The sequence below is a fragment of the Carassius auratus genome, chromosome 14, assembly GCF_003368295.1.
Source record: "Carassius auratus strain Wakin chromosome 14, ASM336829v1, whole genome shotgun sequence".
NCBI lineage: Eukaryota > Metazoa > Chordata > Actinopteri > Cypriniformes > Cyprinidae > Carassius > Carassius auratus.
In genome coordinates, this window is record NC_039256.1 from 17390631 (window position 1) to 17412963 (window position 22333).

General features: G+C 36.6%; 3 protein-coding genes and 1 long non-coding RNA gene across 4 annotated transcripts in view; 2 read left to right on the forward strand and 2 right to left on the reverse strand.

Annotated features, from left to right (window-relative positions):
* Nucleotides 1-10883, reverse strand: part of LOC113113863 (polycomb group RING finger protein 3) — a 33768-nt gene extending 22885 nt beyond the window's left edge. Inside the window, exons 1-2 of the mRNA XM_026280385.1 lie at nt 10612-10883; nt 2886-2989 (exon numbers count right to left, since the gene is read on the reverse strand). Coding sequence (XP_026136170.1) covers nt 2886-2900 — 15 coding nt within the window. The 5' untranslated portion in view covers nt 2901-2989; nt 10612-10883. The remainder of the gene's footprint in view (nt 1-2885; nt 2990-10611) is intronic.
* Nucleotides 1-22333, reverse strand: part of LOC113113858 (RING finger protein 44) — a 1123463-nt gene that overhangs the window by 320059 nt on the left and 781071 nt on the right. The gene's annotated exons all lie outside the window — the stretch shown is intronic.
* LOC113113873 (uncharacterized) lies at nt 1763-5129 on the forward strand. Its single transcript, XR_003293645.1, has 3 exons — nt 1763-1805; nt 2682-2789; nt 3839-5129. It is a non-coding gene; the product is annotated as an uncharacterized LOC113113873 (long non-coding RNA).
* slc49a3 (solute carrier family 49 member 3) lies at nt 11673-22172 on the forward strand. Its single transcript, XM_026280369.1, has 11 exons — nt 11673-12029; nt 13569-13664; nt 15846-16004; nt 17299-17515; nt 17611-17687; nt 17767-17904; nt 18057-18173; nt 19251-19403; nt 19474-19631; nt 20552-20664; nt 21045-22172. Exons 1-11 carry the CDS (start codon nt 11964-11966, stop codon nt 21209-21211), a joined length of 1461 nt encoding a protein of 486 aa, XP_026136154.1. The 5' UTR covers nt 11673-11963; the 3' UTR covers nt 21212-22172.

A 22333-nucleotide genomic window follows, 5' to 3' on the forward strand; every position in this document is an offset into this window, starting at 1 on the left:
TAAAGGAAAATTTAATTCACGTCTGTACAATTGAACACAGGAGCACTAAAAAATAAAATAAAATATAAAAAATGAAGCACAATTGTAAGTTGTGCAATTGTTTTTATTATTATTATGGTTGAACTGCATCATCAAAAGGTCAGCAGCAAAGACATTAGTTAATAAAATGGGATTAGATAAATTTGTGTTGTTTAACATTTAATTATTGTTTTAATTAATTTTGATGAATACTAAATCTTTTTTTGTTTTCTTTGCGAGTGGGATGAATTAATTAACATTCACATTTGGTCTAGAACTACATCATGTTCACTAGGGATGCACCGGTTGACCGGCCATAAATCGAAACCGGCCGGTTTTTGGGGTTTTTTTCCGCCGATTTTTCCGGAAGTGCGCCCGCGTGCACAGACTACATTGTAATAAAAGTATATGATCTTTGAATGTAACACATGATGAGTCATATGGATTACTATTACTGGAACTTTTAAAGTAGAATAAATCCCCATTTACTTTTGTTGTAAATAATAAGAAACTTAGACATTCTGACATTAGACATTCCGTACAACATCTCTATTCGAGAGAAGATAAAATTTTGGGATGAAACATTTAAGATTGTTAAAGGAATATTCACAAAAAAAAAATTAAAAAGTGACGATATGCTGAAAATTTACCAACTGCAGTGAATGGGTACAGTCAGAAAGCGTTCAAATAACTGAAAAACATATACATACATACATATATATCATCACAATAATGCACACCTTATCCACATGACTCCAGTCCATAAATTACCATCTTGTGAAGCGGAAACCTGCATCTCTGTACTAAACAAATCCATCAAGATGTTTTAACTTCAAAAAATTGCTTCAGGCTAAAATACAAATCTATCCATAAAATTACTTTTATCCATAACTTTTTCCAATGAAAGCATCAAATCGTTTTCATTGCAACAGTGAAACAGATCAAAAGTCAAGCAGATCAAGTACAGTTTACATGTGAAAAAAGTCCAAAACAACTGTCAGTGGATTTTGATGTGAGAGGACAATAGGGGAGGGACTTTTATATCGTGTCTACACCAGACTCGAGCACCGCTGCAAATTGTGACAAAATACTATAGAACCAATTAAAACTGCTGCCCTGTTCCATTTATGATGTGCTGACACAAAGTTCAAATGATTTGCAAGTTTCAACAGTCGCTTTGTTGCGTCCAGTGTAGACAGCCTCAAGCGGTTTTGGCGTAGACAGTGAAACATTATGGACATATTACTCATATTACGGTATTTCGATCAGAAGCATCAGTTTTAAGATAAAACATCTTAAAGAGCCACACAGATGGGAAATCAAAAATTACCTGTATTACAGTGTATGATGTAGCTGCCCATCAGTGTAAACAATGTGCAAAGTAATTAAACCAAAAAGTACACAATTTATAAAGTTATTGGCTTCTAAAGTAAGGAGTCGACTCTGAAATCTATAACAACTCGTTTCAGCGATTCAAATCTTTTGCCCATCTCTATGTACGTCACTAGGAGCACTTTGCATAATAATCTCCGCCTACCGTCTTGAGAGAAACGGAACTCTGAGCTGCCCCACCCCCCCACACATACACTCTGGTTGGTGTGATAGCATCATGTCGAGGAGAGAGTGTGTTTTTAATTGTAAAGGCAAGTTTGTTTTATTTTCAATGCCAAAGAATGAAGATCAGAAGAACCAATGGCTAAAATTAATTTTTACTACCATACAAGAGCAGTACAACAAATCCTTGTTGTGTTCACAACATTTCACTGATGACTGCTTTTCTAATCTCGGTGAGTACAAGGCGGGATTTTCATAGCGTTTGGCCATAAACGCGAAGTATGATTATGAAGTTATGTGTTTGTTTTCTCCCGAGCGTCTTATCAGTATGTGTGCTGTCTGCAGCCTGTCTGCGCTGATCTTAATTTACAAAAACGTCATTAAAATGAAGTGTAACTCCGTGAATACTCAACGAAGAGACATGAGAGAGATATCTATAGAAAGCTTGACATGTCTACTTTGAAACTAAACAAGTGCTGCCGAAAACAGATATTCTGTGATAAAGTAATCGATATGAAAACAACGCGATGTCTGTTTTTCATGTCTCCCTTCGTGACCACGCCCCCGCGCTGAACGCGCTATTCAGATTCAAACTGAAGCGCGCGGTTTGAATACACCCACACAGAAGAAAAAGCAGCGAGACTGTTCAAGTTTTTTATTTTACTGTTTGCTTCACGATGAGAGGAATAAGACATAATTCACCCCAAACAGATGCTAATGCAAAGTTTACCGTGGAGGTGTGTGCGGAACAACCAATCAAACCTGACTATGTTAGTTGACCAATCAGAACACAGTATGCTACCGAAAGGTGGGGTTTAAAGAAACTGAATCTTTTTAACAGCTTTGCACGAACCGTTTGGGGATCTCTGAGAATTGAGGTAATTTTAAAATGATATTTTGACAAAATGACAATGTTTTTTAACCTTGGATGGATTTAAACCTAATGTACAGGACTTATAAACAGTGATAGGAAGCTTAGAATTTTCATCTTACTGGGTCTTTAATAATGGATGTTTAATACAAACACACAGCTTTTATCTTTATAAGACTTTAACTGATGGACTGGAGTCATGTGAATTACTCGTGTGTGTCTTTGATGTTTTTATCAGCTGTTTGGACTCTCATTCTGACGGCACCCATTCACTGCAAAGGATCCATTGATGAGCAAGTGATGTAATGGTACATTTCTTCAAATCTGCTCAATCAGTTCAACTCGGGTAAGTGCATTTTCAGCCAATTTTCATTTATTTTTAAACTATTCCTTCTGAGTCAGATTAAACACTGTGCAGCACAAAAGGAAGTGATTCACTTACCCCTAATGTCGCCATGTGTCTACTGCTGAGGGTCTGGAAGCCGGGCTTCTTCTGCGAGACACAGGGTGGTGTTAACACTGCATCCTGTGCTCCACTTCACACAGCTGCAGAAAACACACAGGAATTTATTTATTTACACACATTTATACACAAAATGATTGCAAGGAAACGGACAATTTTCCCCATTGCCTTTTCAGAATGTTTTCAGTAAATAATATTTTCCGTTTTAAAGATTAAGCCAAATTGCATGTAGTAAAGAGCTTTTTTTTACCATGTCTTTACTACAACTGTATGTATGTATGCAGCATCTTTAAGATAAAACTGTTTGTTGATTACAAACTAGATATGAATGATTATGTCGGTGGCTAATAATAAATGGTTAATTTATAACTGAGAATTATTCATTTTTAAAATTATAATATCATACAATAGAATATATCATACAATAGAATACATTTAAGTCACCACCAACACAATATCATTCACAATATACATAAAATCTCACTGATATGACGATTTAGCCTGTGAATTGAGTGCACTTAAACCAAAGACATGAATGTAGGTCATCTAAGGATATGAGTAAGTGTGTATCATCAGAATCACAACAGAACCAACAGTTGATAGATTGTATGTTTCAACTAACAGTTAACATTTTTTAATATTCAAGCCGTTCCCAAAGGACCCAGGCTTGGCTCACATTATTTCAATTAATATCCTGTTTTACTCAGAAATACATCACATTATGGACACAAAAATGGTTGTTAATAACATTTTATGTTTATTTCAGTAATTCTCTTTGTAAACTTAGAATCTAGACTTCCCAAATTCCAGTTTATGAACTAAACTTCCTGAACAAATCAACTGCAATTTAATCGAACATTGCTAAGGGCGTTACTTTACTTTGTTGTGGTACTATAGTGACATAAAAGAAAACAGATCTATTTACAATACAGGAAACGGTGCCTATCACAGCCTGCAGACTGGAGCCATGTGAATCACGGTGGGGATTTTCATCAGATCATTGCCACACAGAATGTCCAGCATTTGCTTCCAACTTTTGAAGGATCAAATTGACATCGGCGCAAATTGAATGAGAGGTTTGGAGCAAAACCATCATGCTAGAGGTTTGTACAGGAACCGAGCCGTGACTGGAAACCATCGTATCATAGCTGTACCACTTAGAGCAAAATCAAACTGAACATACACACAACTGTAACAATGAGAAAACACTTTTGAGACTTTGACCAGGGATGGTATGTTTTGTCATGTTCTTATCATTAAACCAACTATCATCATCACTGTACACAGACAACAAAAAGAACAAAACCAAACGTGTGTTATCATGACAAACAGGAATTCCAGATAAGAGCTTTCAGAGAATTTGCAATCAAGATACAAATATTTAACCGAAAAAAAATTATACCAAAGCTCTTCATTCAATACACTGATAATCACAGGACTAAATGTTCACTAGCAGTATGGATTTTAACCTAAATATAGCATAAATGAAACTAAATTACTAATTACCTTTTATTACAGGGAATTTAACACTATTTTTATATTTTTGGGTGTAAAATTTGAGGAAAATATTGTAAATTGTGTAAAATTCTCTGTAAAAATAAATATGTTGACATTACTACAGGTAACAATTACACAAAGTTAGTGCAATAAAAAAATAAGGAGAAAAATAATATTTTTCTTTTTTTTTATCATAATTTCTGTGGTAATTCAAGTGTTTTTTTTTTTTGTTTGTTTTTTTTTTACTTGCAAAATTCATACAGTAACAATAAAATTGCAAATACATAAACGATTTACAGTTTTTCACCATATATGGTATGTTAACCTAGAGCTTTTGATGGCCTTTACCCTTTTGTAAAAGGATAGTTCATTAAATTCATTAAAAAGGGTAGTTCACCTAAAACTACTTTTTTTTCACTCATGCCGTTTTAAATACATATTCTTGTATTTTGAAGCGGAAAGGACAAATTTCACACTTCTCTTTTTCTGTACAATGACTCTAATTTTGGCCAAGGCCAGCATGTTTTGTGTCGTAATGTGTTCGTATCACGAGTTGCATTTTATAGGACTGGATTAGCTTTTTTGTGCTACACAAAGCTTACTCAGGTTTACACAAGAAAAAATGTGTAATATACCTCATGAAACTAAACTACTGATTTGATATATCAAAAAAGCCAGTCATTTTAAACACAGTGAAGCAGAATAAACCTGAAATCTTCTACTCCAGTCCATGCAGTCAAAGATGATCGCAAATTCAATCTCAGCTCGAGCTTTCTACAAAAGAAACCAAAATCATTGGACACACAGTGGGGTTTACAAATGTGCAGCACTCAAGTTAGTGGTCACAGGCTGTGCCCTAACCTGACCCTAAAGAAAGGCCGTCTCATATGCCACAGGTGAATATGGTTTTCATAACAGGGTGTGTCAAACGTTTTCATAGAAAGCGTCCAGCAGTAACACCTTTCGCTCAGTTTCTCCCACATCTTCTGCTACAAAGGATCTGCTGTTATCCATTGGTGCTATTGAAGTGCTCTGGGAGACGGCCGGGCACACAGACGCTGCCAGCTGTATGAAGCGCTCTGTGAGGAGCTAATGAAGCACCACAGTCTGACAGACTTACTAAGCGGAGCGGTTTTGTCTTTGGAAAAATGGGTTTGTTTGCGACCCCAACGGTTAAATGAACACGGCCCAGCAATCAGACAAAAATAGTAGTTCATGCTTGTTACAAACAGTCTTTTATGGCCTGGTGCTAAAAAAAAATCATCAATTGAGGAGTGTCGGGGTCTGTTTGAGGATCTGGGAGCGACTCTACGCCTACAAAGTCGGACTATAAGATTGCTGAACAATTGAGATTTACTGATGCCATTCAACAACCTGATAATACCGCTTTTCAGAGTGCAAGAGCACCTGGCCTAATGAATTATTAAATGACAAAAAAAAAAAAAAAAAAGTATAGTGGTGGTACCATGGAACAGCAATGATATCGGATTGTAAAAAATGGTTAGTGGTGGAATACTTAAATTTGCGCTATAGTCAAATGTACATCCAAGAAAACCATGGCACCACATCCAAAAAATGTTGTCAGTAAAGCACATGTAAAGCATGTAAAACATTACATTATTATCTAGGTAAAGTTAATGGTGTTAACTGGTTCACCTTAAATGCACTTGATTCATAATAAGGTCACCTTACAGACTGTGGATCACCTTGTTTTACAAAAAAAAAAAAAAAACACTAAACATTTTAACAAAATCAGAACTGTCCCCAATTACTTTTGATATTCCTGGTCTTATTTGTGACCTGAAATGACAATTCATCAATTCATATTAAGTCACATTACAGTATAAATCAGTTTCCAAAGTTTTCACAAAATTCATACCAGAAAAAATAACCAGAAAAGAATAAAGACACTGGTGTTGGAAAATGGGCTGACAGATAATTACTAACAATTTTACATTTCTCTAGAAACCTGCAGTGTTTCTAAGTACCTACATGAAAGTCCAGCCAAATATACTGTAAAAAAAAAAAAAAAAAAAAAAAAAGTAATGTCTTACACAAATAAACTAGCCAGGAAGCAGCCCAAGCCACAATTACTAGTTTAAATACTTAATCAGAATTAAGTCAATGGTGTGTGGAAAGCATTTCAACACACAAGCCGTTCAGCCAAAGAAAATCTTGAAATAAACCAATGTAGATGTTGTAACCATTTCATAAAAGCAATACTTGATGTGGTTCCATTACCACATATCAAGATATGCATTAATTTGAAATAATTAAATAGTCTGTGAATTCTTTCTTAGCAGACACTTTCTTAGATTTATCTGGCTGTACATCTATGTACTAAAGAAAAGTGACCTTTGTAATACTGACCCAGATCTGAAATCATCACCACTGAAAAATTAATAAGTTCATCAGACAATGCAAAATCCCATATCTCTTAAATTCCAGTCATTAACCTCATTAAAAACATCAAAATCACTCTTAATATGGGTTCATCGGCTTATTGCATGAAATCCTTTAACAAGGAATGCATTATTCACCTCTCTAAAAACCTTCGCCAGTTTTAACAGGCTATAGGAGGAACTTTTACACTGAATTGAATCTTGTTTGTGTTCCAGAATGTGTAATCGCACAGAGAGATTCTGAGTTTGAAGGTTGTCTCCTTGAGATAAAATACACACAGAGCACCCAAGTAGCATGTTGACTCTTGTGTAACTCTGAGAATGCACCCTGAAAGACTGACAACATCATACGGGGAACTTTGAGCCAATAAGATTCACTTCCCCTCACAATGAGAACCTGAAAACCCAGCGGTTGTCATTTAAGGTTCATTCTTGTGCTGTGGCAGTAACACAACATTTACATGCCACTGTTTATCAGCTCTTGATTCAATAAAACACTCTGGTTCACATCTGAATCTGATATCATTTACTATCATTTCCTTCGTTAATGAAACACAAAATGTGAATTTCAACATATTATTTATACTGTACAACACTTGTTTTCAGGACAATTAAAGTGAACAGGGATGGACACTGTGAAATAAAAAGTACTAAAAAGTAGTCTGTATGGCTTACATTTTAGTTTGTTTCTCAAACAAAGCTAGCATGCTGCTTCTGAAGACTTGCAGCACACTTTTATGGTGCGTTTTGTCATTTTTGGAACTTGACTGTATCCATCCATGCCCACTTTCATGTGTAGCACTAGCAGCATAAACATTAACGTCTATGATCTCACACAGAAGAAAAAAAAAGCAAGTCATAGGTTTGCAGCAATGTGAGAGCAAGTGAGAAAACTGAACTGAAAACTCTTTTTTTATGTAAATAAAATCAGTTTAAAGTCCAACTCTATAAGCTGTATACAGGAAACATCACGCTCTGACATGACCCACATTTACAGAAGTAGCACTGAAGTGTGTCAGCAGAACACATCCACTACAACCCTGGATGCTTACGAAAGAGGAGTAGAAACCGCAGTTCACTTAGGCCAAAACACAGGATATTAATACAACCTGATAACTTTACCAGTTAGAGGACTTTAACAGAGAGTCAATGTCTACAATTGCCATAAAACAAATAAAACCTGAAATGAACCACCCTAAAAACTAGTGATAATGGCAAAGCCAATTAATCGTCCAAAATATTTGTCAAATTTAATACCATAAGCATTGGATGGTAACACTTGGCAGATCTTCTGAGGTTAAATATTGTGCAAAAAAATAAATAAAAAAAAGTGTTCATTTAACTTCCCATGTTCATTTATTAAATTATATATGGTCTTCTTCTACCATATAAGGCACTGGACAAAAACAATCCAGGTTCATTGTAAAAATAAGCCTGTAGTGACATTTCTGCAAAATATCCCACATTGTGGAGCACTTTCTAAGTACAATGTCCTATGAGCGGAGCTAAAAGCATATTTTATCTGACACAGACAAACTTGAAATTGGCCAAATTTTAATATGATGGTTATTATACGCTGCAGTTCAGAAATTATATGTCCAGCGAGAGGAGCTAAAAGGTCAACACATCACCTACGCTAAGCACTCGTCAAAAGTGTAATGCTGTACCAGGTGAGCTACAGAGCACATTTACTAGAAAAGCCATACATATGGAGCTGGTTTTTTGATGAAAATAGTTTTATTTATCTTCTCTTCTCAATTAATTAGATCTAAACTCTGCCACAATACTTATAAGGAAAAAAGTTTGTTGGTGTTTCACTATCTCTAGCATTCACTTCAGATGGAAGCTGCAGGGATATGTATAGGTACATTATTCAGGTTTTGCAAAAATGAGGCAGAGCAAATATTTCCAGTGAACCTATGAGGGGGTGGGGGGGGGGTTAAAAAAGCCTTACATGACACATCACACCTCTTAAAATAGAAAAAATCTTTTAAGATCTCTTAAAAAGTATGAAGCTCAACAGTTTAACGTTTTATGAAGAGCTGAATCAACCTTAAAAAAAAAATCTTAAAAACTTCAGTAAATTCACAGGAGTCACGTTACCTAGAACTGAAAGATGCTTTCTGATATAACCCTCCTGATCGGATCTACGTAATTGTAACTGTAAACCTACATCTCAGCAAAACCAGGGTCACATTTCACTGGCTCAATATTAAACTCATTTTGTTTAACGTGAGATAACTTCACATCAGCGTAAATAACTGCCTGCACTGCTTCATGCCAGACCACAGGCTTGACCGGTTTTAGAACTCGCTTTTCTGGGTATGCACTAAAATCATGGACAAACTGAAAGGCATTGTTTTCACTGAAACCACTTAACTGTTACTGGCACATTAGAGGGGACTGCGCAATAGCCATAGGCCACATGCTTTAGCCTGTACTACAAAAGACATATTAACATTAACAACACGTGTCTCATGATGACATGTATAGTCTTCCTTGGATGATCACACTGTTTTAACACTAACAAGAAAGCATCAGACATGAGACTGACTAATCAATTAATCATGTATTAATGAAACATCATATGAATGTTTGACTCACTAGTTATGTCAACGAATAGTATGGTTAGTGTGTGAGTCTTATAAAACCGGTCAAGAACATGTCCAAAATTGTTTTTTATAGCGTTATTAATTTTAGTGACATTTTCATGAGCTTATCTGTCATTACTACAATGCACATTTTTTCTGATTATTCTCAATGGTGAATCCGAATACTGTGATAGAATTTTAAATGGAAATTATGTAAATATGGCATAAAAAAATTGGTCCTCCAAATCAACTGTGAAATACATTAAAAAGCATCGCATGAAGGTGGGGCCTTTGGATCAAAAACACTGTGACACATTTTATATTTAAGATAACACTCTAAACTAACATCTGAACATAGAACAAGTCAATTTTCAGTGGTCAACATGGTTATTAGAATGCCAGAACACAGAAATTTCACAGCTGACTCTCAGAAGAAACCAGATCAATGTGGACATCAACCAATGTCCAGAGCTGACAACTCAATACGTCCCATCATGTAGGGGAGTAGTGTAGATCCCCATGGGACATTAAAGGGGACACGACTGCCCACAACTTTGGGACAACAGAAAATTGTCTTTAGTGCAATCAAGACGGTTACAACAATATACTGTACTCCATGACCCCAACTATAATGTAAAGCATGCACAAAGATGGATGTGTCCAAACACATGAGGCAGGACTTGTTGGTTGTTCCTGCCAAAGGAGTCTGGGGTGCAGGTTCGCACATGCTTCCCCAATAAACCCTTCGGGCTTTAACTTGTCCTCTGGCTCAGATTTGGGGCTGCCAGAGCATCAAACCCCAACTTTCAACACACAGATGGGCGGATGATGATAATGATGGACAGGAAGCTCTCAAGAACATTCCAGGCATGAGGAAGAGGAGGAGAACTGACCAGCACAAGAACTGTAATCAGACACAGGAGTGCATGCTTATGAAACTCCAGCTACACTAGATTACACTTTTTCCCTTCTTACAAAAGATGACCCCGGTTAGGAGCTGCAGGGCCCGGCGTCGCCGTACACACACGCACATTTACACACACATACAGGCACGACCGCACATAAACAGCACGTATAGCCATGCAGAGCTGCCATCAAGCGGAAAAAAACACAGCGAGAATAAATGAAAACTCCTCGTTTGCCCTCCGAAAGAAAGCTCGGGAGACGCATACGTGGAATGATCAGGGGGATCGGTTCAAGTTTAAAGGAACAAACCTGTTTATGGCCGGAGCGGTCCGCTGGATATTGGGTTGAATCCGAGTTAAATCCACTATCAGTAAAACAAAGAGGCGAAAATGTCCGGCCAGTGCCGAAACAGGCCGAAACAGCGCACTGAGGAGCCCCACTGCGCATGTGCAGATTTTGTCGATGGGAGGGGTTGTGAATGAGAGATTAAAGACATTGGATTATACTTAATTTAATGTGTTTCATTTATTTGGCTGCATGGATCTTGGTGAATTACATTTAGTGATTATGCTTAATAACGACTATTAACGTATAAAATTATGTTAGATATAACTCATTTATGTATCTTAATGGATATTGCCTCAACGATTTATGTACAAATAAAATAAAATAAAAACACATTTAAGTATATGTTAGCCTGTTTCTTATCATTTGTACACTTTTGAGACACAAATCTATTTTTGTAAATAATAAATAAATAACGCATATAATGAAGTTAAAAGATATTGGCACTGGAAATACCTGAATGATCTTACCACACGTGTCATTATTTTAACATGATCTGTCCGGTTTATATTTAATTCGTTGTTGTAAAAAAATATTTGATGTCAATTATGATAACATTTTAATTACAAATAGCCTAACATTATATTTAACTTAGTATTCAACGCAGTTTAAGGAAGATTTAAAAAAAAGATTTCATTTTCTTGAAATTTGATTGCAAACTGAGGATTTTAATGATGATGATGATGATGATGATGATGATGATGATGATGATGATGATGATGATGTTTCATCCAAAGCGATTTACAGTGCATTCAGGCTATCAATTTTTACCTATCATGATGATGATGATGATGAACCCTGAATTTGTTCTCGGATCAATAGTCTGTCCCTGCATGATATACAAATTGTATATTGTATTTTTACGTTTTTTTTGGAATTAGACTGTTTTATAAGTCCTTTAAAGTACTTTACCTGATGCTTGCTAAACTTTCGAGCAGACGGTTGAAGCATGGAGCTTCAGAAACCGGCCGGCGCTATGACCGCGAGTCATAGTGATTGTGGATAGGGAGTGGTGATGTGATTGTGGATTGGATGAGTGTTGCGCCTAACAACTCTCATTCACCGGCAGATATGTGAAATCAAAACCAAAACAATGGTCTTTCTAGACAAACCAAATAACCATGCTGGTTAATTTTAATTGTTCACTGTTTGGAAACGTTTGTCTGGAAACTGGTTAAGTTATGTGTGTAGATTACTGACAGTTTTTTTTTTTTGGCTCCAAATGGGTAACTTACAGCGCTGACGACGGGCTTGGGTTTTTAAGAGTTTCTGAAACTCTTTCTTTCTGGATCTGGTTGTGTTCCGGGACTGTCATTATGGATGATGGAAGCGCGGACACTGAAGCGCTCGTCCGGAGCTCGAGTGAAGATGTTCGGTCTCACCTGCAGGGGCGGGTCTACGTGGTGGCCAGGGGGGGCACCGGCCCCCCCTGAAATTCGATTGGCCACCCCAGGTGCCCCCCCTATAAGATGTCTTGTGATTGGTGAAGTTCGCGATTCAAAGAAGTGCAGCGTCTTCAGAGAAACAACGCTCGTCGCGATATTGGACTTAATTAATTAATTCTTGACCTGGGTCTTCAGTCTGTGATTAACTCACCTCGTGTCTGACAAGTCTTCGGGTTCAAATCATTCCTTAATCACGTGACAGACCCATGCGCTATTTCTGACATTTCTGTCACTGTGTTTTTGTTAATGTTTCTTGAGGATCTGTGGTGTTATTATTTTATAAATAAAATATTGATTAATTTGTCTTTTTGACTGTCTATCAGTAAATAAACACTAGGCTATATAATAATATAATAATCCAAGTATTCATAGCCTAGTTTAATTTTTAATCCATTTTTAATAATATATGTATAAGATGCTTGCTCAAAAAGGACATAATGACATAAATTAAAAGCAAACAACATTTTGAATCCTAAACAAGTAACACTACAGTTCTATAGTCTAATCTGAAGGGTGAACTCAAAAGACATAAATCATACAACACGGTCATTTTTGAAGATTAGAATCCACTGTAAAAAAAAAAAAAAAAAAACAATCAAAGTGATGTCGCCGTCATAGAGACGACTCGTTCTTCCCTAGTCACATTAAAGATTCGTCGTTCAAGAACGACACATCACAAGGCACCAAACAAAGCAAAAGAGCTGGTAGGTAACCTTTAAGTATGGTTTAAAATGTTTGTATGGTTTTCTCAGATCAATGTTTTTACCCAGTCAGGCTCTGCTCGCGTTGGTCGTGGTTGATTTCAATCGAACGTTCAGTCAAGTTTAATAAAACACAATAAAAGTAAAATACGCTGGGGGGCTATCAAACAATAAACAGTCATGTTGATTTGCATATTTTGTATCAGTTTATTTTGTGACAGTGACCACATATAGCAAGATTGCACCAAATGACAATATGCACAGAATGTTCCATAATAATAATTGTCTGGTGACACGTTACTTGTTAATGCATGAGAGTAAGTCAGTTAGAGAGTCAGTTAAATTGTCAGGCCTAACTTAACCATTTACACATGAAATGTTGTGGATGCATTCTGTGCATTTCATTTTTTTTTTTTTTTTTTTTTTGAGATTGAGAAAAATAGACACACATAAGTGTTTCTTTTGAAGGCAGGGAAGAGAGCAGTGGCAAGCCATGAAAAGAAGTAAAGATATAGGGAGTTTCTTTCAATGAAAAAAATAAATAAATAAATATATGGGATGACAAAAACTAAATTAATCAAAAATGTGCTTTATTACTGCATTTGTTTACAAGTAACTTATTCAAGTTAATAATAATAATAAAATCAATAGGATATACGTAATACACTGTAGAATTTCGCTTTTTTTTTTTTGGCCACTGGCGGCCACCCCATTAGGAGGCAGTGCCCCAGCATGGCCCCCCCACTGAAAATGCTCTAGACACGCCCCTGCTCACCTGGACTCGAGAAACACGGCTAGCAAGTTCAAAGTTTACAAAAGGAGATGGTTCATCCTATTTGTACTCTGCCTGCTAAACTGTTCTAACGCAATGGTAGGATGTTATAGCCCTACTCATTAATTTACAGAGAAATCATAACCTGCGTTAATTATTATTATTATGTTAATTTATTTTTGGTCAAGTACAAATATGCCTGGGGCAGATTTATATCTGAATAGAACCAAATGTACTTTTGAATTACTCCACCTCTTCAACAACTTTTGTTTTTAATGACGTCATGAATCCCTCTTCCCAAGGCTCCAATCTCGGTTATGTTTAGCTACTTTAAACATCCAATGAAATTAAAATTTACGTATCGACTTAAAGGGATAGGTCACCTTCGGTTGGTCCCCACTGACTTGCATAGTGGTTTTTATTGTTCTCCATAACATGGAAGTCAATGGGGACCAGCAACTGACGGTGAACTATCCCTTAAAGAGTACTGTATGTCTGTTAGCTTCCAACTAATATCATACATACATCATACGTTGACACAATTATATTTTAATAAATAGGCTATGGGCAATTTAGTCCTCCCCTTTTCAAAACTACTAAAAACTTTAAATTTAAGCTTTAGACAAATCTTGTTTCACAGCTATGATGTACACTAAGGCCTATAGGCATTTTACAAAAAGAAACAAGCTTTTTGTAGACCAGGGACAAGCTCATGGATATGGATATATGAAAAAAATATATTTGCGATTAATTGTGATTAATTTAATCATTAATCGGCATATCATGTTGTAAATTAAAACATCTCTACTGATTTATTTTGTATGTTGCTGTTCAAGTCTCCCAATTTATTCAGTGTTTAACTCAATTTTAGTAAATGTGACCCTGATGGCTGTGAAAACCCAGCTAAAATATTTTTTTTCTGCATAAAAACAATCTTCATAAGGCAAATAACATACTTTGAAAATGTAACCTTGATTTCTTTAATATTGATTGAGTAAGGCAAAGTCAAAGATTGAAATCATAGTTAGATTAATGGTTGAAATCAAACTTTGATGCTTGTTATCTCATAATTAGATTTTCAGACGTCAGCCTGGATTTCACACAGGGTCACAAATGTTCATACTTTCCACAGTGATCAGTCCACTAGGGGCTTCAGTCTACAGGGTCATAACAGGGTCTTCCTAATAGCCCAGCTGTAGTAGGACATGGATACGCCCCCCGAGGCTATTATATCTGAAGAGGGCGTGTGCCAGAAAGGGGTTGTCAATCTTAATTACGCACCCGTGGCTCCCGTGGGACCTGTCATTTGCACTGACACCATTGTATATGTGTTACAAGGCCAAGACATCCAAAGCTGTTCATCTGAAATACGAGAAATCTACATCATGTCTTGGCACAATGTGTTAAAGCTAGCAGATGGTGTAATTCAGGGCTTATTGAAAGATTAGAATCTTGAGGAAATCTGATGATGGCCTAAACCTGTATATGTGATTCTGGATTGTAGTCGAAGGCATGTGTTAAGAACAAGTTTTTTTAAGTTCAATCAGCAATGACGGTTCATTTAAGGAAAGTGTCTTATGTTACGCAAAGTGCACAAAAGATTTCCACGCTGACTGCAAAAAAAGCATCTATGAATTTGAATTAATGTGGAAACAGCATCCCAGTAAGTTGTGCAGTGGTGCATAAAACGACTGTATTGTGTTTTGGGATCAGCTGACTGCCATCTGTCACGCTGCTGCATACATATAATATTCTTGATAACTAACAAGAAAATGCTATTGTGTACAACACTGCAAATGGCCACTGCACTGTGAATAATGCTCAGAAGGGTATAGCTGTTCTTCTTTTCTTACTGTTCACTTTAGTACCACTGAAATTAAATACTTGTATTTTTACTCAATTACAATCTGGAAGAAAATAAAATCTTATACTCCTTTTTTTTTCTTTTTTTTTTTTACAATGTGGCATGACTTCTAGAACTTGTCCCAGTTTAAATTCAAGTATAATTTCTCAGTAAAACTTGCTGCTTACACTTGCACATCACTCTGTGTTTGTCATAATTAGATCATGTGAGGGGCCCTTATGACCTGTGGTTTCTTTGTTTTGCAGCTTTAGCAGTTAAATGTTGAACTGAGACTTTGACTGTGTCATAGAGCAACTTCATACACTTCATATATTTAATAAATGGCAATTATACAAATAGTTGTATTTTTGACCAGATATCGTAATAACGTACACATTTATGCTACATTTTCATTTTTATGTTCAATTTCTCCACAGTCATGGCTGACTTTTGCTCCTGTGGCCGACCAGACGGCACAATATCTGCAAGTCTCTCTAAATCTGGTCAACTGGCTGTCGCTAGTCTATGTAGTGGTTGCTATCTTCTTCAGTCTGATCACAACATGGGTGCTGGACACACTGGGACTGCGCTTCTCGGTATGCACAACATACTCTCAAAATTAATTGAATATGGTTTACCAGCTGTTATGAGAATATATATATTTTTAAAGGTATAATAAGTATAGTTTTTGTAAAATACCATTGTTAAAGCTGCGGTTGGGAACTTTTGATGCTCTAGTGGTTAATAAACAGAACTGCTTGCGTCTTGCGGAAGAACATCGTAGCCGGAACTACTTCTTTCTGTTTATGTCTATGAAGAATCACAAAGGTACTGGGTTACTCCGCCGCGGTACCCCCGAAGCAATCTAAAACAGTCCGAATATAAACACTTATTATAGGTGCTCTCTAGTGATTCAGGACAAGCCAAAAATACGGTTTGGAAAATGGATTCATGGTGTACTCGCTTATTATATACATTTTTCTACATTTTGAACACAAACAAAGTTAAGGACCGCAGCTCAGATTGATTGTTTTTTACCGGGAGCGGATGGCTTTCTGCAAATGGCAGTAGGACCACTGGGAGGAGCCAGAGGAGCTTGATTTTTTCACAGATTATCTGTCTCATATTCTACTGTCAGGACATAATGACAGGTTTCACAAATATGTAAAAAATATATTTTTACAAAAGTTCCCTACAGCACCTTTAAAGTTATTTTTTTATAAAAAATAATTAATCAGTAATGCATCTTTTTTGGCATTGATGACTTATTTCACAGTTATATTGTAAATATAAGAAAGTAAAGGAAAAAGTATGGTTTGTTGTGACAGCATGCCAAATTACATATAGGCCTATATAAACGGTAAAGGTTTATATTGGCTAAAGGTCAAATGAAATTCACTTAAGTAAATAATCATATGTGTTTCAATTAAGTTAGGTGTTTGTCCCAAATCATCTGTAAGCCTACCAACCTGCAAACTCACAGACTTCACTTTGTTCTTGACGTGCAAAAACCTTTGTTTGTAACATTTTGTCTTGACGGTAATAAGATTCACTTGTTCTGACTGCCACCTAGTGGGTATCTCACTTCAGTTCATTTGTTTTTCAGTAATGTAATAATAAAATATGATGAAACACACTTAAACCAAGTGGGGAAATAAAATGTTATATTAAAGGCTATATATTGGGCTAAATTACATCATTATATTAAACCTAGCCGCAACGAGCGTGCACGTGCAAGCAAACCGATTTTCACGGCGACCAACAATTTTGCGACTTATTCTAATTCTGAATTACAAGTTAACGTATATATTCATATTAAATGTTTAAAAAGTCACTTTCAGCACAGAAACACACTTTTATACTTTTCTTTCTTCCTATCTTCTGAAACAGCTAATCATGGGCTCATGGCTCAACATGTTGGGCGCTATCCTGCGTGTCATTGGCGTGTTGAACTGCATCCCTGAGTGGGCCATATTCCCTATGGTTATGGGGGGGCAGACGCTCTGCGCCCTTGCCCAGCCTTTGGTCATCTTTGCCCCCACCAAGCTGGCAGCTATCTGGTTCCCTGATCACCAGAGGGCCACAGCTAACATGATGGCTTCCATGGGTAACCTTTTTTACAGCTCGTATCTTATATGGTATTTCAGGGCCTTTAGCCTAACTTACTGTAGAATGGTAATAATCTTCTCTTTTTTTATCCAGCCAATACTGTTGGGCTGCTCTTAGCGAATATCTTCTCTCCGATGATAATTAGTTACACCAGTACTCTTTTCATGCTGGTAAGAACTTGGTGGCATAAGAATTGTATTTCTTGTATTATGTACATCCTAACTGTCCTGCTGTCTCTCTGACTTGTAGCTGTTGATATATGCTATACCTGCCATCGCAGCCTGTTTTCTAGCAACAGTGGGGATCTGTGAACGCGTCCCCCCGACACCCCCCTCTGCCAGCATGGTGACCTCCAGCTCTGAACCTTTTCTACACGGGGTCAAACTGGTACTACACAGTTTTAAACAAACTGACATGACAGCTTATTGCATGAGTGCATTTTTCGAAAACTTATGAAATATATTGTCTGACCACAGGTGACTCTTGTCAGTTTGTTCTGCTGTCTGATATTCACCGCACTTTGTCCCTTTTATTTACAGCTACTGACAAACAAAGCATACATGGTCCTGCTGGTGTGTTTCGGTTCAGGAATAGGGGTATTCACTTGCTTTTCCACCTTGCTGGAGCAGATACTTTGTGTCAAGGGCTACTCAAATGTAAGAACCCAAAAATAATTTACCCACATTTACCTCAAACCATAAAACCAACCTGTGTTATAATATGTTAAATAACTAGAAAAAAGCTTAAACTCAGCTAACTCAAAAACTAAGTTTGCTAACTTTGAATGCTGGATTGACAAAGCCTTGACTTATACATTTAAAAAACATAGCTTTAAATATTGCACTACCTAAGAAAGCTAGATAGATAGATGGAAGGATTATATAAACATCACTTTCATTTGCCTGTCAGATCTGTACAGTATTAGTAATCTTAGATTTGTGTCTCTACATGTTTAATGTGGCAGGACTTTGCAGGACTGTGCGGTGCAGTTGCTATTGTATTCGGTGTTGTGGGTGCTTTTCTCCTCGGCCTGTACGTGGATGCCATCGCAGCCTGTTTTCTAGCACAGTGGGGATCTGTGAACGCGTCCCCCCGACACCCCCCTCTGCCAGCATGGTGACCTCCAGCTCTGAACCTTCTACACGGGGTCAAAACTGGTACTACACAGTTTTAAACAAACTGACATGACAGCTTATTGCATGAGTGCATTTTTCGAAAACTTATGAAATATATTGTCTGACCACAGGTGACTCTTGTCAGTTTGTTCTGCTGTCTGATATTCACCGCACTTTGTCCCTTTTATTTACAGCTACTGACAAACAAAGCATACATGGTCCTGCTGGTGTGTTTCGGTTCAGGAATAGGGGTATTCACTTGCTTTTCCACCTTGCTGGAGCAGATACTTTGTGTCAAGGGCTACTCAAATGTAAGAACCCAAAAATAATTTACCCACATTTACCTCAAACCATAAAACCAACCTGTGTTATAATATGTTAAATAACTAGAAAAAAGCTTAAACTCAGCTAACTCAAAAACTAAGTTTGCTAACTTTGAATGCTGGATTGACAAAGCCTTGACTTATACATTTAAAAACATAGCTTTAAATATTGCACTACCTAAGAAAGCTAGATAGATAGATGGAAGGATTATATAAACATCACTTTCATTTGCCTGTCAGATCTGTACAGTATTAGTAATCTTAGATTTGTGTCTCTACATGTTTAATGTGGCAGGACTTTGCAGGACTGTGCGGTGCAGTTGCTATTGTATTCGGTGTTGTGGGTGCTTTTCTCCTCGGCCTGTACGTGGATAAGACCAAGAGGTTTACAGAAGTCACTAAGATAAACATGTGTCTGACATCCCTGGGCTGCTCTGTTTTTGCTGTGGTGAGTAGAGTAATGATTTCAGCATTGTTAAAGTGTGTTTGACCTGAGATGTCATCCTTCTGTCTGTCAGGTTTCCCAGTTAAGCGAGCAGAAGGTCATCATTGGTGCAGTGTGTGCGTGGTTTGGATTTTTTGGGTACTCTGTATATCCCATTGCAATGGAGCTCGGAGTTGAATGCTCGTACCCTGTGGGTGAAGCAACATCCTCTGGATTGATCTTCGTGTCTGGGTAAGGTTTTTATTAAGTGTTTAACAAAAACTTGCTTAAACTTGTCTCTTAAAAGAATAGTTCACCAGAAATGTATTTACCAAAATAAACTTAATCACTTTCGGACCTTTCTTGATCAGTTTGTTTCTTCATCAGAACACCTTTGGAGAAACCAATGATCACCAATGCATCCTCTGCTGTGAATGGGTGCCGTCAGCATAAGAGGCCAAACTGCTGTAAAACATTAATCCACACTACTTCAGTCTATATATATATATATATATATATATATATATTTTTTTTTTTGTTAAAAAAACGTTTAGTAACTAATATAAACTAAAAATAGATTCCTCTATCCATAATTTTGTTTCTCCAGTAAAAAAAATTAATCTTGTCTGAATCAGGAGAGAAATATGTATTGTACAGATCATGCATGCACTGTTTACAAGTGATAACAGACCAAAATAGTTCAAAGCAAATATGCTGGTGGATTTTGACGTGAGAGGACAAATGGAGATTGACTTTTTACTGGAGGAAGTATTAATAGGGATGGTGTAAAATTCAAAGTCTTAAATATAGATTTGTTTCTCACAAACACAGCTTTTAACTTCAAAAGACATTAAACGCCTTTTGACATTTAAATAAACAAATAAACTTGAATTAAATGATGGACTGTAGTCATGTGGATTATTATTTTTATCAGCTGTTTAGACTCTCATTCCAATGGCACCCATTCACTGCAGATTATCCATTGATAAGCAAAGTGACATAATACTACATTTATCCAAATCGTTCTCATTAAGCAGCAAACTTATTTACATCTTGGTTGGCCTGAGGGTGAATATATCTGTAGCAAACTTTCATTTTTGTGCTAACTATTCCTTTAAGATTACTAACATCTTATAGACTTAACTGATGTGTTTCATGTGATGTTTAATCAGACAAATTCAGGCCGCCCTTTATCTGCTCCTGCTACAAGCTCTGGCCAAACCAATGGTAGATTCTCCATTATCTGTATGTGCTGCTGGAGCAGATGCCAATTTGAGCTGGACAGGTGAGTAATTTTTGAAATATTTCACATACTAGATATTAACAGAAAGATAGCATGCAGTGTTCTGTACAGTAAATGGTAAAAAGCATGGCTTTATTCTTGTAGCAATAGTTTCCTCTCCTCACCGTGTCACGACTCCCATCATGCTTTGCAAATCTAGTGTTGCTGGTTATTGCACTAGTTTCACATCCTCTTTCCACATAAACTGAATCCAATGTTGGTAGTGAAAATGCTCAAAATGGGAACACGTCCACATTAATCCAGCCTTCCGGCTTTTCCTGGTCGCTTGATGCCTTGATGAGTTAATGATAGAGTTGGGCTGAGCTCCAGGCATTCATTTGTTTCCCTCTCTCTCTTGCTCTTTATCCTAAATGTACACACAGTGCCAGTGCTGGTGATGGCAGGCCTGTGTACTCTGGGCACCTGCTGCTTTGTTGGCTTTTTCCACACGGATTACCGGAGACTCCGTGCGGAAGCCACAGCCTCACCAAATACAGAGACAGACCAATCAACAGGAGGAGACACCTGGGCAAACAGCATTGATGCATAAAGGGACAGACTGATCTAACAGCAAGAGAAACCACTAATGACAGTGTTAAGTACACTTTAGGAAGTCTTTTACCTCATTAACACTGGAAATATTGCCTTAAATCCTCAGACGTGGTACCAGTTTAACCGCAATTAATGTTACATAAAGTCAAACCAAGACCAAATGTTGTTTCATGCAATTTTAATCTAATCTAGTTTTTATTGTAATACAGGGTACAGGGATTTTTTTAACTATTTTTACCTAATGCATTAATAATTATTTTACGGTGTAGTTATTTGATGAGGTACATGTGTTGTTGGATTTTTAAAGTTGGAAACTAAGGCTATTATTTATATTATGAAAGTAGAGATATATATGAGTGGAACAAAAATTCTTTAGGACTAACTTTCTACCTTAAAAGTATGTGCATAAATAAAGAGCTATTTGATAAGAATAACTGCTGTGGTTTAAAAACAAAAACAAAATTGCACATTTTCTTCCCAGACTTGCAGTTGTTTAAAACATTTTTGAGAATTGTGAGAAAAAAAGTAAGTGCCAATTACCATTTGTTTTATCATTATACTATGATTAAAACTGTGGTATTGATGCAAAATATTGCACAGCTTTATGAAATACTTTTGATTGGTCTTTGTGTGGTCAAAATGTTTTTTTGTTTTTTTTAAATGACCACTAAACTGTACATTTGTCTATTAACTCTTTCGTTGCTAATTTTCTCTCTCAGAACTCTTATGGTCTTCTCTCTCATTTAAGTGAAGTATTTTCAGTTCTGATCAGTATTTAATTTCCAATTATTTATTTATTTAGCAAAGTAAGTGTGACAGTGTACAGTAAGATAGGCTTTTACAATAACCCCAGAGGACTGCTCAGGAACCATTTAAATCATTATCATTACCCATTCCTGCTAACTTGACCAAAACGATAGTTTTTATGTAAATAAAATCAATTAAACAAATCAAAGACACTGTTTTTGGAAAGTCATTTTTTACTCAATATACTCGTCATCTCATACATTTTATCATAATTGTATGAAGAGTTCACAAAGGACTTAAAGGACCAAAAATGATCATGTCCAAATCCTCTTAGATGCATACAAGAACACCACAAGAAGCAGATTTTTTTCCT

Excerpts from the sequence above, each read along its gene's own strand:
- slc49a3 (XM_026280369.1), top strand. The coding sequence starts at position 11,964 with ATGGATGATGGAAGCGCGGACACTGAAGCGCTCGTCCGGAGCTCGAGT. Across the intron at positions 13,665-15,845 it reads TAAACTGTTCTAACGCAATG|TCATGGCTGACTTTTGCTCC; the intron begins GTAGGATGTTAT and ends ATTTCTCCACAG. Across the intron at positions 19,404-19,473 it reads GCTGCTCTGTTTTTGCTGTG|GTTTCCCAGTTAAGCGAGCA; the intron begins GTGAGTAGAGTA and ends TCTGTCTGTCAG.